At 49.1% G+C, this 16,133-nt stretch overlaps 1 protein-coding gene across 1 annotated transcript in view; it reads left to right on the top strand.

The window, feature by feature from the left end:
• The window catches only part of RYR1 (ryanodine receptor 1), a 157,379-nt gene that overhangs the window by 54,033 nt on the left and 87,213 nt on the right, over positions 1 to 16,133 (top strand). Inside the window, exons 29-38 of the mRNA XM_060172268.1 lie at positions 202 to 334; positions 2,227 to 2,387; positions 2,976 to 3,141; positions 4,298 to 4,384; positions 5,962 to 6,188; positions 8,051 to 8,669; positions 9,530 to 9,805; positions 10,131 to 10,331; positions 11,094 to 11,205; positions 15,136 to 15,282. Of these exons, the coding sequence (XP_060028251.1) occupies positions 202 to 334; positions 2,227 to 2,387; positions 2,976 to 3,141; positions 4,298 to 4,384; positions 5,962 to 6,188; positions 8,051 to 8,669; positions 9,530 to 9,805; positions 10,131 to 10,331; positions 11,094 to 11,205; positions 15,136 to 15,282 (2,129 nt within the window). The remainder of the gene's footprint in view (positions 1 to 201; positions 335 to 2,226; positions 2,388 to 2,975; positions 3,142 to 4,297; positions 4,385 to 5,961; positions 6,189 to 8,050; positions 8,670 to 9,529; positions 9,806 to 10,130; positions 10,332 to 11,093; positions 11,206 to 15,135; positions 15,283 to 16,133) is intronic.

Below are 16,133 nucleotides of genomic sequence, written 5' to 3'. Positions count from 1 at the left end.
ATACCCCCAGACACAGAGGTAGCTCCTCTAGAATGGATTAGACTGGCGCAGTTGGGAATTCCACCCCTGTAGAGGTGGGGCCTTGGTGGGGCATTTGGTGGAGATAGAATGGACATGGGGAGCATGAATGTCGGGGGAGGCCTGAGGAATTTGGGGGCTAGAGAGTGGTTCCTCACAGCATCCTCTCTTCCCTGCCTCCAGGTTCTTATTCAAGGCCAAGAAAGTCGCCATGATGACCCAGCCACCGGCCACCCCCACTCTGCCCCGGCTCCCTCGAGAGGTGGTTCCCATGGACAACCGTGATGACCCTGAGATCATCCTGAACACCACTACGGTGTGAATGGGGGTCTTTGCCTTTCGTGGTGGATGGGGGCAGATTTCCAGATCCCATGCTGTGACCCCTAGTAGCTGCCGACAGTGGGGAGCCCAGAGTATACTGGAAAACACAAGATATAGTCCACTGTAATCGATTCATTGAGCCCCTAAGTTCACATAGCTCGGGACCAAATAACTGTGAGGACATAGCAAGGCTATAAGGTATAGTGATAGACTTCCCAGAGATGCTCTAAATTCAAGGAATAAACCAGTATAGACTAAGGACTCCCAATATTTGAGTTCCCTTATATAAAAACTCAGTAGCCCCACATCCAGTCACTAGTCTAGTACATACCTAGGAAGTTGAACTCAGTAATCCTAGTTTTGGGCTTCCCCAAATCCATGGCAGGCTGCCTAGTAATTAGGATCATGGGCTGCTAGGTGCCAGCTGGAAAGTTACTGTACCACCTTGGGCCTTTTCATCTGTGGAAATTCTGTGATCTCTTTTTTTTGGCCTCCAGGATTATCACTGGGGCTTGGTGTTGGCACTATGAATCCACTACTCCGGGAGGCCATTTTTTTCCTTTTTGTTTTTATAGGGTAGACAGAGAGAAATAGATGAGGGGAAAATATAGAAGAGGTGGGAATTGGGCGGTAGCGCAGCGGGTTAAGTGCATGTGGCAAGGACTGGTGTAAAGACCTCAGTTCTATCCCCCGGCTCCCCACCTGCAGGAGAGTCGCTTCACAATCGGTGAAGCAGGTCTACAGGTGTCTATCTTTCTCTCCCATTCTCTGTCTTCCCCGTCTCTCTCCATTTCTCTCTGTCCTATCTAACAATGACAACATCAGTAACAATAACAACAATAATAAGTACAATAACAATAAAAACAACAAGGACAACAAAAGGGAAAATAAATAAATATAAAAATATTTTTAAAAAATAGAGAAGAGGAGAGAGAAAGACAGACACCTGCAGACCTGCTTCAGCACTTGTGAAGTGACCTCCCAGGCAGGCGGGGAGCCAGGGGCTTGAACTGGGATCCTTGTGCAGGTCTTTGTGCTTTGTACTATGTGTGTTACCACCTGGCTCTCAGTTCTGTGATCTCTCCATGAGTAAACTGGCGTTAAAAATTACATGCAGTTGATGCTGGGACATAGCTCCCCTAGTAGAGTTATACACTGTACCAGGCTCAAGGACCTGGGTTCGAACTCTTGGCACTATATGGGAGCACCATGCAGAAGGGAAGCTTCATGAATAATGGAGCAGTGCTGTGGTGTTTATCTGTCTTCCTTTGTGACTCTTACCCTCTTTCTAGGCAAAATGAAAGTGAAGAATGCAGAAGTGGTGGAGTCATGCACCACTCCATCAACATCCTAGTGGCAAAACAAAGGGAACAAAAATTATCTGTACTTGATGGTGGCCTAAAGGTCCAGTGAATTTGCGAGCTAATATATGAACTATTTGTTATCTCTTATTTATTCATAACTATGAAGCTTTGGGGGGTATCACAAAATAGTCCTAAAGGACCCTCCAGTCTAGAAATACATTGGTAGACATAATGGACATAAACTGAGGGGAGGTTCAAGTCCAGCAACTTCCTTTTTGGATCTGGGGCCTTGTCCATGTCCATGTGGGATTTCACTGTTTTGGGTCACTTTTTTCATTCAGGCAGAGAGACAGAGAGAGGGAGAGCTTCCCCTGTTGCAATAGGGTGTCAGGGCTTGAACCTGGGCCATATGTATGTAACCATATGTAACCCTACCTGATGAGAATCTCTCTCTGGACCTCTAGAAACTTCTTGTTAAGCTCTAGAGGATGCTGGGAATCCAGAGGGACCAACTGAGAGCACCAGGAGAGCTCTGAGACACCTGTCTCCCTGGCTAAGCCCTGGCCCCCATTTGCTTCTCTAGTACTATTACTCTGTGAGGATCTTCGCCGGCCAGGAGCCCAGCTGCGTGTGGGCGGGCTGGGTCACCCCCGACTACCACCAGCACGACATGAACTTTGACCTCAGCAAGGTCCGGGCCGTGACAGTGACCATGGGGGATGAACAAGGCAACGTCCACAGCAGGTACCAGGAGGGGGTGGGGACAGTGGGAGCAAAAGCTCAGAACCTTCTCACCTTCACTTTTTCCTGTATACCTTCTTCCACTAACTCCTTGGATTTCTCCTCCTCCTCCTATCTGTTTCTCTTTCTCATTCTACCCTTCCACCTCCTCCTCCTCCTCCTCCTCCTCCTCCCTTTCCTCCTCCTTTCTCTTCCTCCTCCTTTCTCTTCCTCCTCACCAGAGCACTGCTCAGCTTTGGCTTATGGTAGTGCTAGGATTGAACCTGATACTTCAGAGCCTCAGGCATGAGAGTCTTTTGCATAACCACTATACTATGTCCTCCCATCCTCTCCATTTCTTCTTTTTCTGTCACCTCTTTTTTTTTATGTCTCCATCACCTCCTTTTTATTGTTCTCTCCTTTCTTGTCCTCTTCCAGATTTCCCACAGCAGCTCTGTAGGGTTCAGTGTCTGGGGTTTGGGGTTGCAGTGCTCGGGTCTGCATGTTGTGGGTGTTTGGGGATGGGCCTCTGAGACCAGGGTGTTTTGGGAACTCGAGGAAGAGGGTGTGCAGCTGAAGACCCTCACATCTTTCCACACTTGTCTCCTCCAGCCTCAAGTGCAGCAACTGCTACATGGTGTGGGGTGGGGATTTCGTGAGCCCTGGGCAGCAGGGCCGGATCAGCCACACCGACTTTGTCATCGGCTGCCTGGTGGACTTGGCCACTGGCCTAATGAACTTCACGGTCAATGGCAAAGAGAGTAACACCTTCTACCAGGTGAGCCCAGCCCCTGGCAAGATGGCAATAGCATGTTTGAGGTCTGACATCCTGGGTTAACCTCTGAGACCAAATCCCACAAAGTCAGGGCAGGAACAGCTCTGAGGGGACCAAAGTATGCTCACTCAGTAGACAACACCACACCAGGCGAGAGGACCCAGGTTTGAACTGGGAGCACTATACAAAGGGCAGACTTCATGAGTGGTAGAAAGTGGTGTGGTGTTTCTCTTTTCTCTGCCTCTCACACTCTACCTCTACCAAGGGGCAGGGTGACTCTACCAGGAATAGTGGAATAATGTAGACATTAAGCCTCAGTGAAAACCCTAGCAGCTAAAAAAATAAATAAAAGAGAAGAAGGAGGATGAGAGGAAGGAAGGAAGGAAGGAAGGAAGGAAGGAAGGAAGGAAGGGACAAATGAACAGCTCCTAATCTGTCCTTGGGACAACCCAAAGCTGGGAGACTCTTCAGATACCTTGCTGACCACCTACTGAACTAATGCTCCAAACAAGAGACAGAGCTAATGGTTCTGCAGAAGACTTTCATGCTGGAGGCTCTGAGGTCCCAGGTTCAATCCCCAGTACTACCATTAAGTCAGAGCAGTACAATGCTCTCGCCTCTCTCTCTCTCTCTCTCTCTCTCTCTCTCTCTCTATATATATATATATATATATATACATTCTTTCATTAATAATAAAGAAGCTGGGTGGTAGAAAATCTAGCTGAGTGAACATGTTACAATGCTCTAGGACCTGGGCTCAAGCCCCTAGTCCCCACCTGCGTGTGTGGGGGGGATGTTTCCCAAGTGGTGAAGCAGCACTGCAGGTCGGTTGGTGTCTCTCTTTCTCTTTCCCCCTTCTCTATCTCTCCCTTAACTCTCATTTTCTCTCTGTCAAATAAGTAAATAAGGAAGTAGGTAAATAAAATGTATAAAAATAAATAAATATTAAAGGAAGAGGAGCAGAGGAGACAGAGCCCAGCCTGATCTTGGAAGGAAGGCCATATTCCCTCTTGGCCTAGTGACTCCCATCACCACATCTGTATCCATCAAGGACTGGCTTAGGTTAGGAAGGCCCTGGGGCTGCGAATTAGGCATCAACATCACCTCCTGCACACCCTCTACCTCACTTTGCCTTTGCCTCCCTTGCCTCCCTTGCCAGGTGGAACCCAACACGAAGTTGTTTCCTGCTGTCTTTGTCCTGCCCACCAACCAGAATGTCATCCAGTTTGAGCTGGGGAAGCAGAAGGTAGGGGCACAGTGCTGGGGCTCAAATGGAACAGGCCAGTAGGGCTGCTGAAGGGAGGAGGCACTCCAGGAAGTCTCCCTGGAAGCAGCTTGGCAGGCAGCAGGAATGGCAAGGGCTGGGTGCTGGGGGCCAACCCCAGCATGTTATTAGGGTATCCTGAAAGACAAGGGGCGTCGGCGAGAATGAGACAAGAGACACGTCAACTGCTTCAAGCGGAGGAGAGAAGCACCTCTGCCAGGCTCAGGCAGAACTTTATTTTATAGTCTCATAAGCTTAGATCATTAAGATATAGTATAGATCATTAATATATACCAAGATATAAATGATTTAAACCAAAAATCACCAAGGTTTTGGTCACTAATACATAAAACACCAAGACATTGATTATTAATACAAAAATCACCAAGGCTTTAGTCACTAATACGTAAATCACCAAGGCTTTGATTATTAATACAGAAATCAAGTAAGAACAGCACAGGTAGGGGACACCTCCTGCTTTGTGGAACATTCACATTCCAGGGGCACTTTTCTCCCTAGAGATCACATCACAGTTTCTTTTCTTTTTCTTTTTTTTAAAAGATTTTATTTATTTATGAGAAAGATAGGAAGAGAGAGAGAGAGAAAGAACCAGACATCACCCTGGCACATGTGCTGTCGGGAATTGAACTCAGGACCTCATCCTTGAGAGTCCAAAGCTTTACCACTGTGCCACCACCATATCACAGTTTCTATGTCTTTTGTTATTCCTGTATCTGTGTGCTAGGCAGATGTCCTATTGATGAAGATTAATATTCTACCTGTATGTTTATGCCATCCTCTTGCCCCTGTGCATCAGAAGCTGTGGTTCATAGAGTGTTCAAGCTTGTTATGTTTCTAGGGGCCTTAAACAAATTGAACAGCCCCATTTTTCATAAAATCTGTTTTATTGTTTGATCAAGGAGTTTTGTTTTGTTCCTTACTGAGAAGGCACCAAGGTGGCCAGCCTCTCCATAAAGTGCAGCTCTCTGGCTGGAATCCATCTTCTGTGTGTGCTCACTATGTGACCTAGGTTCTCGTGTTCTATTCCTGCATAAGGAAGTGGGAGCATAGTGGGGGGTGGTAGATTAAAAGGCCCATTGTATCTAGGTGGGCACCATAACTTTCCATTAATTAATTATGCTATGTAAGGTGGCCCCTCCACTGTGGGAAGCACCAATCTTTCCCTATATTTTAGGGGGAATACTAAAGGAAGTGGTGTAGATAAAGGGGAAACAATTCTTCCTCTTGGAGTCTCCTGAAAAATTCTGCATGACTGATATTGCTTGTTCCATTATGATCAATCTTACAGAGTGCAGTGCAGGTTTTGTCATTCCTTTTGTGATTGGTCAGGCTCTGAGCCTGACCGTAGGTCAAGATTATTAAGACCACACAGAGCTTAGTTCCAAGCCCTATACATGGCAGAAAGTAAGATGATTTCAATTTGGCCTGGAGAGTCTAGCCGTGCTGAACTTCCTGCGAAGCTGGTACCATGTCAAGCAGCTGGCATGGTGGGGGCACCAGCTGGGAATGCTGACCTGTGTGCACCTCCCCTCCCCTAGAACATCATGCCGCTGTCGGCCGCCATGTTCCTGAGTGAGCGCAAGAACTCAGCCCCGCAGTGCCCGCCGCGGCTGGAGATGCAGATGCTGATGCCCGTCTCATGGAGCCGCATGCCCAACCACTTCCTGCAGGTGGACACGCACCGCGCTGGCGAGCGGCTGGGCTGGGCAGTACAGTGTCAGGATCCGCTGACTATGATGGCGCTGCACATCCCAGAGGAGAACCGGTCAGGGGCCGCCCCATGCTGGGTGGGCGGGGCCAACACTGCAAACCCTCTGGGCTCTGCTCATTGACCCCCTCCAGTCCAGACCATGCCCCAGGCCCCTCCCCCCCCACTTGCCTCAGGCATCCTCATATGTCACCCCAGGGGGCCTTCAATCCATCTCAGTAGGTCTGGGTATATCTCAGGGGGCCCCAGGTCTACCTAGGAGGGTTCTGACTCAGCTCAGACATCCTGGCTGACACTCCTTGTGATCCAAATCTAACACTGAGGATCCCAGGGAACCCAGGTTAACTCATGGAGGCCCAAACTCATCTCAGGGATTCCAGCCTCACATCAGGAAGCCCACCCCCACATCTGGGAGCCTATGCAACACCCCTGGGGCCTCAAGGACATCTGAGAGGGCCCTACATTTACTCAGAGGCTTGGGGCATTCTGGGGAGACTTTAGATGTGTCCCCTGGAGATCTTGAACCCACACCAGGAGACCCAGACACACCCAGGGCTAGAGATGTGTGCACATGGTGCAGGAATGCTCATAAGGGCTCTGAACTTGACCAGAGATGCCATTTCCGGCAGGTCCTATGTTCCATCCATTTGTTTGACAAATAGTTTCAGTTCTAGGTCTATTTGTCAAAGGAATGACAGGCCAAAGACACCAAGCCCTTGTGAACTGATACTGTAGTAATGCTCACATGTAGCTCAGACACATCCAGACAGTCCATTTGCAAATGTTCGTGGAGTACTTACTGTGTGTTGAGTTCTGTTTATGCTCTGGCAATACAGATGAAATTAAAAACCAAAAGAAGCAGCAGTCCGAGAGGTGGTGCAGTAGATAAAGCACTGGACTTAGAAGCATGAGGTCCTTAGTTCAATCTCTGGCATCACATATACCAGAGTGATGCTCTAATTCTTTCTCTCTTCTGATATATTTCAATAATAAATACAAATTTTAAAGAAGGAAGAAAGAAGACAGGCCTGGAGAAATAGCTCACTGTGTATGGCACATGCCTTGCCATGCATATGGCCCAGGTTCAAACCCTGGCACCATGTGGACTGTCCTGTGGCACCAAAGGAAGCTCCAGTGCTATGGTTTCTCTCCCTTTCTCTCTGTCTGAATAAAGAAGTGACAGGATGGGGAGGGGTGTCAATAGTGAACTCAGTTTGAGGTCATCCAAACCAAAGCAATTAACATTAGCAAAATCCAGCACACCTGCAGAAATATTCTGCCCATGATGTTGAGATTCTAGTGATGCTTCCAAATAGCCAGAGCCCTCAGTCTAGCCAAAGTGGGGGGTTCAAATCCAGCCCCAGGATCTGAGATACACTCAGGTTTCCAGATCTTTTTTTTTAATTACCTAATTATTTTTTATTAATAATCAGAGCACTGCTTAACTTTGGCTGATGGTGGTGCTGGGGATTGAACCTGAGACCTCAGAGTCTCAGGCACGAAAGTTGTTTATGTAACCATTGTGCTGTTTCCCCGGCCTGATCATTTTTTAATTGAAAATTTGCTTATTTACTAATGGGTGGGGGCAGGAAGGAAAATGGGAGAATGGAGAATAAGAGAGAAGGAAGAGCATCACTCTGGCACATGCCTGACATGGGACCAAACTCAGAATCTCCTGCTTGAGAGGCAGACGCTCCATACCTGTTGCACCAAGAGTGTCACCATGGACTCTCAGAGTTGCAGATGATTCCCAGGAACCCGCAGACCCCTTGGGGTTTTCCAGAACCATCCACAAACCCTTAGACCCAGCCCTCAGAACCCAGGGCCCAGCGGAGAGGCAGGATCCCCTGCTGGAGTACCAGCCCTCCCCTCACCACCCCCTGTCCTCTCTGTGGTTTGTGCCCCCCCCCCCCCCGCAGGTGCATGGATATCCTGGAGCTGTCAGAGCGCCTGGACCTGCAGCGCTTCCACTCACATACCCTGTGCCTGTACCGTGCCGTGTGCGCGCTGGGCAACAACCGCGTGGCGCACGCCCTGTGCAGCCACGTGGACCAGGCCCAGCTGCTGCACGCGTTGGAGGACGCGCACCTGCCGGGCCCGCTGCGTGCCGGCTTCTACGACCTGCTTATCAGCATCCACTTAGAGAGCGCCTGCCGCAGCCGCCGGTCCATGCTCTCGGAGTACATCGTGCCGCTCACGCCCGAGACCTGCACCATCACGCTCTTCCCACCCAGCAAGGGAGGGGAGGAGGACGACGGGCCCCGGCGCCACGGCCTGCCTGGCGTGGGCGTGACCACCTCTCTGCGGCCCCCGCACCACTTCTCACCGCCCTGCTTCGTGGCTGCCCTGCCCGCGGCCGGCGTGGCTGAGGCCCCTGCGCGCCTCAGCCCCAGCATACCCCTGGAAGCCCTGCGGGACAAAGCCTTGCGGATGCTGGGGGAGGCGGTGCGGGACGGTGGGCAGCAGGCTAGAGACCCCGTCGGGGGCTCCGTGGAGTTCCAGTTTGTGCCGGTGCTCAAGCTTGTGTCCACCCTGCTGGTAATGGCTTCCCTCTGCTTCTCCCTCCACCCTTCCTTTATTTTTGAGGGATGAGAGAGAGAACACAAACCAGATCATCACTCTGGCGTGCCAGGATTCAACTTGGGACTTAATACTTGCAGGTTGACTGCTCTGGCCACAGCGCCACCTTCTGGCAGCAACCCTCTGCCCCTTTCTTTCAGCTTGATTAATTGACTATGGTTATTATGGAGAGAACCAGAGCATCACTCTGGCAGATGTAATGAACTCAGGCCCTTAGGTCCAGTACTTTAGCCATTACACCACTTCCTAGGCTGCCATGTTTTTTTTCCTCCTACATTCCAAATAATCTATCTATACACCGGTCTATTCCCCTCCCTTTTATGCATCTCACCACCAGTTCTTCTCTCCTTCTACACACCCTCCTCCACCTTTCATTGATCCTTCTGTCACCTACTCATTCTTCATTCACTAGGCTTGAGCCTGGGTCCTTGCGCACTGTAATGTGTGCACTTAATTAGATGCACCAGCACCTGGCCCGTTAGCATCTATTTTATGTTGACTGAGAGCCGGCGTATTCTAGGAGCTGTGAGCACCTGTAGGTGCAGGCTGTGTTCTGCTCTAGAGTCATGCTCAAACTTGAGAGGAAGGACACAGATGTGCTCCTGTTTGGTTGTGTGGTCTGGTTCATGTGGGTAGGACACAGGATGTAGATCTGGGGCGATCTTGATGATGAATGACAAGACACCCCCTGCTTGTGGGAGTAATCATACCCCAGCCCTGTAAGAACAAGCCTGATATGGGCAGGGGAAGCAAGACTGAGGGGGGGGGGTGAGGCTGGAACTTGAAGTTCAGTAAATGACCCAGACTCTGTCCTGTAGGTGATGGGCGTCTTTGGTGATGAGGATGTAAAACAAATACTGAAGATGATTGAGCCTGAAGTCTTCAAGGAGCAAGAAGAGGAAGAGGAGGAAGGAGAGGAGGAAGAAGAGGATGAGGAGGAGAAAGAGGAGGATGAGGAAGAAGAAGCACAGGAGAAGGAAGATGAGGAGAAGGAAGAAGAGGAGGAGGAAGAGGAGACAGCAGAAGGGGAGAAAGAAGAAGGCTTGGAGGAAGGGCTGCTCCAGATGAAGTTGCCGGAGTCCGTGAAGTTGCAGGTGGGCTGGATTTTCCTTTTCTTCAGCCTTCACCCATCTGGGGAGTAGGGTCTGCTGGAGCACATCCCGAAAGTGGTTGCAGGAGCCGTGGAAGCCATAAAGCTAGTGGAGCTCTACTGGCTTGAAAAGATCTCTCGGGTTCCCAAGCCAGAGGTGGTTTTGGAAGGATGAAACCAAGTCTGTTTGATAGACCCAGGGAAGGGGAAAGTAGCGGCCAGACCAGGGTAGAGCCATGGAGAGGGACTGGAAAGCAGCAGAAGTTCCAAGTAGGTGCCAGTGGTCACCCCACCATCCCTCTGATTACTATATGACTATCCTCCCACAGATGTGTCACCTGCTGGAGTATTTCTGTGACCAAGAGTTGCAGCACCGAGTGGAGTCCCTGGCTGCCTTTGCTGAGCGCTATGTGGACAAGCTCCAGGGCAACCAGCGGGGCCGCTACGGCCTCCTCATGAAAGCCTTCACCATGTCAGCCGCTGAGACTGCCCGCCGCACTCGCGAGTTTCGCTCCCCACCCCAGGAGCAGGTACTCTGACCCAGGCTGGCCTCACTGTCTAAGCCCCAAATAACCCCCTACTTCTTCTTCTTTTTTTTTTTTTTGCCTCCAGGTTTATTGCTGGGGCCCGTTGCCTGCACCACGAATCCACTGCTGCTGGAGGCTATTTTTTCCCCCTTTGTTGCCCTTGTTGTTTTATCATTGTTATGGTCATTATTATTGTTGTTATTGATGCTATTGTTATTGGATAAGACAGAGAGAAATGGAGAGAGGAGGGGAAGACAGAGAGGGGGAAAGAAAGATAGACACCTGCAGACCTGCTTCACCGCTTGTGAAGTGACCCTCCTGCAGGTGGGGCGCCAGGGGCTCAAACCAGGATCCTTGCACCAGTCCTTGCGCTTCACACCATGTACGCTTAACCCATTGCGCTACTGACCGACCACCCCCCCCCCCACCATCACCAGCACTTCTTTCCCGACTCTGACCACTGACGGCACTCTGCCTCTGAGCCCATGCTTGATCTCTGACCCTATGGATACACTTAGTTCTTACTTTCCTACCTTTCTGAACCTCGAGACCCATGTCATCCCAGACTGACCCTTGCCCACTTACAACCTATTTCCTCCCAAGTAGTTTGCATTCACTCGCTCACTCACTCACTCACTCACTCACTCACTCACTCACTCACTCACAGACTTTGATGGGGACCCACAACTGTATCTTTGATCCTTAACCTCAGAGTTTCTGCTCTGGGCTCGCCAGCCCTCATTTTGACCTTTCACATCCCCCTAGATCAACATGCTATTGCATTTCAAAGATGGCACCAATGATGAAGATTGTCCCCTCCCTGAAGATCTTCGAGAGGAATTGGCTAAATTTCATCAGGACCTGCTGGCACACTGTGGTAAGGAGAGGGGGTCAGACATGCTGTCTCCGGGCCTTTTTCTTGAGACCCCTCCTGCATTTTCCCTACGATTGATTGATTTCTAATATTTTACTTATTAATGAAAGAGATAGGAGGGGGGAGAGAGAGAGAGAAAGGGAACGAACCAAGGCATCATTCTGATACTTGTGCTGCTGGTGATTGAATTCAAAACCTTATACTTGAGCATCTAATGCTTTATCTACTACACCACCTCCTGGACCACATTTGCTAAGATTTCTTGATCTTAACCATAAACAGTATATTGGTGCTGTGAACCTGTTGGCTGATTGAATGAGTAAATGGATGACTGAGGAGATGTACTAGTGAACAGAAAGATGGCGAGTAGACGGATACCTGTGTACTGGTAGCTAGCTAGCTAGTTAGATGGGTATAGGGAGATGGAAGGATAAGTGTGTGGACTGATGCACTGAAAAGTAATAAAAGGATGCTAGGGGGCCAGGTGGTGGCACACCTGGTTGAGCACATATGTTACAGTGTGCAAGGATCCGGATTCGAGTCCCCAGTCCCCACCTGCAGGGGGGAAAACTTTGCGAGTGGTGAAGCAGGGCTGCAGGTGTCTCTCTGTCTCGCTCCCTATCACCCCTGTCCTTCTGACTGTCCCTATTCAATCAATAAATAAAGATATCAATTGAAAATAAAATAAGAGGATGCTAGGGAGACAGTTCAGTAGAGCATACAGCTTGCAAGCCTGAGTTCCTACGTTCAATCCCCAATACTACATATGCTTAAGTGGTGCTCTGATCGCTGTGTCTCTAAATAAACAAATCTGAATAAAAGTAAAGTGTGGAGAGAGGGTTGGCTGGCTGGCTGGCTGGCTGACCTCCATTGTCTCAGACAAGTCAGCAGATTGGGAATCGGGTGGTGGCACGCATAGTTTTGAGTGTACGCGTTACAATGCACAAAGACTGTCTCTATCCAACAAATAAATAAAATATTTGTGCTAAGTCAGCAGATCATCCTACTGAGTTTCCCAAATATGTGACCAGCTTTTTCTCTCTGCCTGACTTTCCAGTTTTTGATTTCTCCTTTGGTTTTTGGTTTTTTTTTCAACTGTCACCAGGGTTATCACTGGGACTTAGTACCTGCATGACAAACCCACCTCTTCTGGCAGCCATTTTTCCATTTTATTTATTTATTTACATTTACATTTTTATTTTTTAGGACAAAGAAATTGGGTTGGGGTGGGGAGAAAGGCAGAGAGAAAGAGAGACACCCGCAAACTGACTTCACCACTCATGAAGCTTTCCCCCTGCAGGTGGGTGGTGGGGGCTCAAACCCAGGTCCTCATGCGTGGTAACGTATGTGCACCACCACCCAGACCCTCCTTTGCCTTTGAACCATTTCAGTATGGTGTGTCTAGGCAAGAAGCTCTTAGAAATCATCCTAATTGGAGTTCGTTGAGTTTCTTGGAAGTGGAGATTAATTTAATCTGCCATCAGATTTGGGGGGAAATGGTCATTAATTCTCTAGATATTTCTTCTGCCCCTTCCTCCCCTCCCCTCCTGGGACTTCCATGATGTAGAAGTTGGAACAGGGCATGGTGTCCCACAGGTCTCGGAGGCTCTGACAGTTCTTCGCTCTCACTTTTCTGTTCTTCCTCCTGAATCACTTCTGTTGTCCTCCTTTCAAGTTCATCGGTTCTCCTACCAGCTCAAGCATGTTGTTGTACAACTCTAGTGATGTTTACATTTCAGTTATTACACTTCTCAACTCCAATATTTTTCTGTGGTTATTATTTTAAGTTATTTTCATTATGCATGATAGGGAGAGCTTCTTCACAAGAGACAGAAAGAGAAGCTAGAGCACAACTCTGACACATGTGGATCCAGGGACTGAACTGGGAACCTCAGGCATACAAGTCTGATGCTCTACTTGTTAAACCACTCCCTGGCTGTTCTGTTTTTGGGCAGAGTAGGCATTTTGCTAAAGAAGATATAAATAGGGGGTTGGTAAGTGGCGCAGTGGGTTAAGCGCATGTGGCGCAAAGCGCAGGGACCGGCGTAAGGATCCCAGTTCGAGCCCCCGGCTCCCCACCTGCAGGGGAGTCGCTTCATAGGCGGTGAAGCAGGTCTGCAGGTGTCTGTCTTTCTCTCCCCTTCTCTGTCTTCCCCTCCTCTCTCCATTTCTCTCTGTCCTATCCAACAACAAACAACATCAACAATGGCAATAATAATAACCGCAGCGAGGCTACAACAACAAGGGCAATGAAAAGGGGAAAAATGGCCTCCAGGAGCCGTGGATTCATGGTGCAGGCACTGAGCCCAGCAATAACCCTGGAGGGGAAAAAAAAATAGAAGATATAAATAGAAAAAACAGGGAGTTGGGCGGTAGCGCAGCGGGTTAAGCGCATGTGGAGCAAAGTGCAAGGACCGGCCTGAGGTTCCCGGTTCGATCCCCCGGCTCCCCACCTGCAGGGGAGTCACTTCACAGGCGGTGAAGCAGGTCTGCAGGTGTCTCTCTTTCTCTCCCTCTCTCTGTCTTCCCCTCCTCTCTCCATTTCTCTCTGTCCTATCCAGCAATGATGACATCAACAGCAATAATAACTACAACAACAATAAAAACAACAAGGGCAACAAAAAGGAAATAAATAAAATGTTTTTTAAAAAGAAGATATAAATAGAAAACAAAGGCATGAAAAGATGCTTCACCTCATTTAGTCAAATGAGAAACAAAGTAAAACCTTTGCCATTGTTTATTTATTTTATTGCCGTAAAGGTTATCACTGGGGTTTGGTGCACTACAAATACACCTCTCCCATTGGCCATTTTTTTCCCTTTTCTTTCTTCCTTCCTTCCTTGATAGGAGAGAGACAAATTGAGGAGGGGGGGAGAGAGGGGAGATAAAGATAGACGTCTGCAGACCCACTTCACTACTTGTGAAGTGACCCCCTACAGGTGAGAATTGGGGGCTCAAACTTGACTCCTTGTTCATGATAATATGTATGCCACTGCCTGGCCCTGCTACGTATTTATTTATTGGGTTATTTATTTATAGAGACAGAGAAATCAAGAGGGGAGGGGTGATAGGGAGAGAGAGAGAGATCCTCAGCACTGCCTTACTACTCATGAAATTCCCCCACAAAAGAGGGAGGAGGGCTTGAACCTGAGTGCTTGCATATGCTCCCTCTGTGGTGATTTTTATATGATCTTCCTTTTTGTTAATATTGCGTCTGATGAGCCATTATCATCGTATTTATCTATAATATTCTAGACATGGTTTCCTTCAGCTCTTTGAACATACTTATAATAGCTGATTTAAATAGTGAATAAATGAACAAAACACATGAATATACAAAAAAATAAATGCTGGGCTGAGCATATGCCCAGGTTTGGGCCCTGGCACCACATATGAGAGTAAGCTCTGGTGCTCTGGTGTCTTCCTTTCTCTCTCTCTCTTTCTCTCTCTCTCCTCTCTCTCTCTCTCTCTCTCTCTGCCTGTGTCTCTATTTAAATGAAAAAAATCATCCAGGAGCAGCAAAATGCACATGTATGAGGCCTGACAGGAGAGGGAAGGAGAGAAAGAGACAGATAGAAAGAGAGAAAGAGGGGCCAGGTGGTGGCGCACCTGGTTGAGTGCATATGTTACAGTGCGCAAGGACCCAGGTTCAAGCCCTCGTTTCCCACCTGCAGAGTGAAAGCTTTGTGAGTGGTGAATCAGTGCTGCAGGTGTCTCTCTGTCTCTCTCCCTCTCCCTCTCTTTCTACCCTTTTGATTTTTGTCTGTCTCTATTCAATAAATAATGATAATAAAGAAAAAAAAAAAGGTGAGAGAAAACCCCCATGGATGCATGTATACGAATGACTGGAGAGCTGAAGGGAGAAGTGAATGACTGAGAAGACAAATAAGTGAACAAGTGTGTTAACTCCGCTGCCTCTCTGGCCACCTTCAGGCATCCAGCTGGAGGGAGAGGAGGAAGAGCCGGAGGAAGAGGCCACTCTGGGCAGCCGCCTGAAGAGCCTATTGGAGAAAGTGCGGCTGCTGAAGAAGAAAGAGGAGAAACCCGAGGAGGAGCCACCTGCCGAGGAGAGCCAACCCAGTGAGGACTGGGATGGCAAGGAGGGCGGGGTGGGGACAGCGGCCCTGTCCTTGGGGTGCCTTTGGGTCCCAGACAGGCCTCCAGGAGCAGCACATCTGGGTATTAGTATGGGGCAGGTGAAGGGTGGGGTTTGAGGGGAGGCAGGTTGTTGATGTGGCCCCTGAGTGGGGCTGCACAGTAAGTGTGTTGGAGCAGCAAGGCCTCCTCTCTGCAGAGCAGACGCTCACCCAGCCTTGGGAGGCAGGCAACTCTGCACCACTGTGCCTTCCATGTCCCTATGGCCTGGCCTGCCTTTCCTTTCCCTTCCTTTCCCTTCCTTTCCCCTTCTCTCCCCTCCCCTCCCTTCCCTTCCCTTTCCCTTCTTTTTTTCTCCCTCCCTCCCTTCCCTTCCTTTCTTCCTTCCTTCCTTCCTTCCTTCCTTCCTTAGTTTCTCCCTTTCTCTTTCTTTCTCTCCCTCCCTCTCCTTTCTCTCCTTCCTTCTCCTTCTCCTCCGTCCATTCCCTCCCCCCCTCTTTTTTCCCCAAGCACTGCTCAGCTCTGGCATATTGGATGCTGAAGACTGAAACTGGTACACTGGAGCTTCAGGTTTTTTTTTTTTCTTTAGATTTATGTATTAACATGAGAGAGACAGACAGAGAGAGAGAGAGTGTAGGAGAGATTAAAAAAAAATCAGGGAGTTGGGCGGTAGTCCAGCGGGTTAAGCACAGGTGGCTCAAAGCACAAGGACTGGAGTAAGGATCCCAGTTCGAGCCTCCGGCTCCCTACTTGCAGGGGAGTCACTTTACAAGCGGTGAAGCAGGTCTGCAGGTGTCTGTCTTTCTCTCCCCTTCTCTGTCTTCCCCTCCTCTCTT

Source organism: Erinaceus europaeus, chromosome 2 (genome assembly GCF_950295315.1).
Source record: "Erinaceus europaeus chromosome 2, mEriEur2.1, whole genome shotgun sequence".
Classification (NCBI taxonomy): domain Eukaryota; kingdom Metazoa; phylum Chordata; class Mammalia; order Eulipotyphla; family Erinaceidae; genus Erinaceus; species Erinaceus europaeus.
This window is presented reverse-complemented; position numbering and strand designations above follow the sequence as displayed.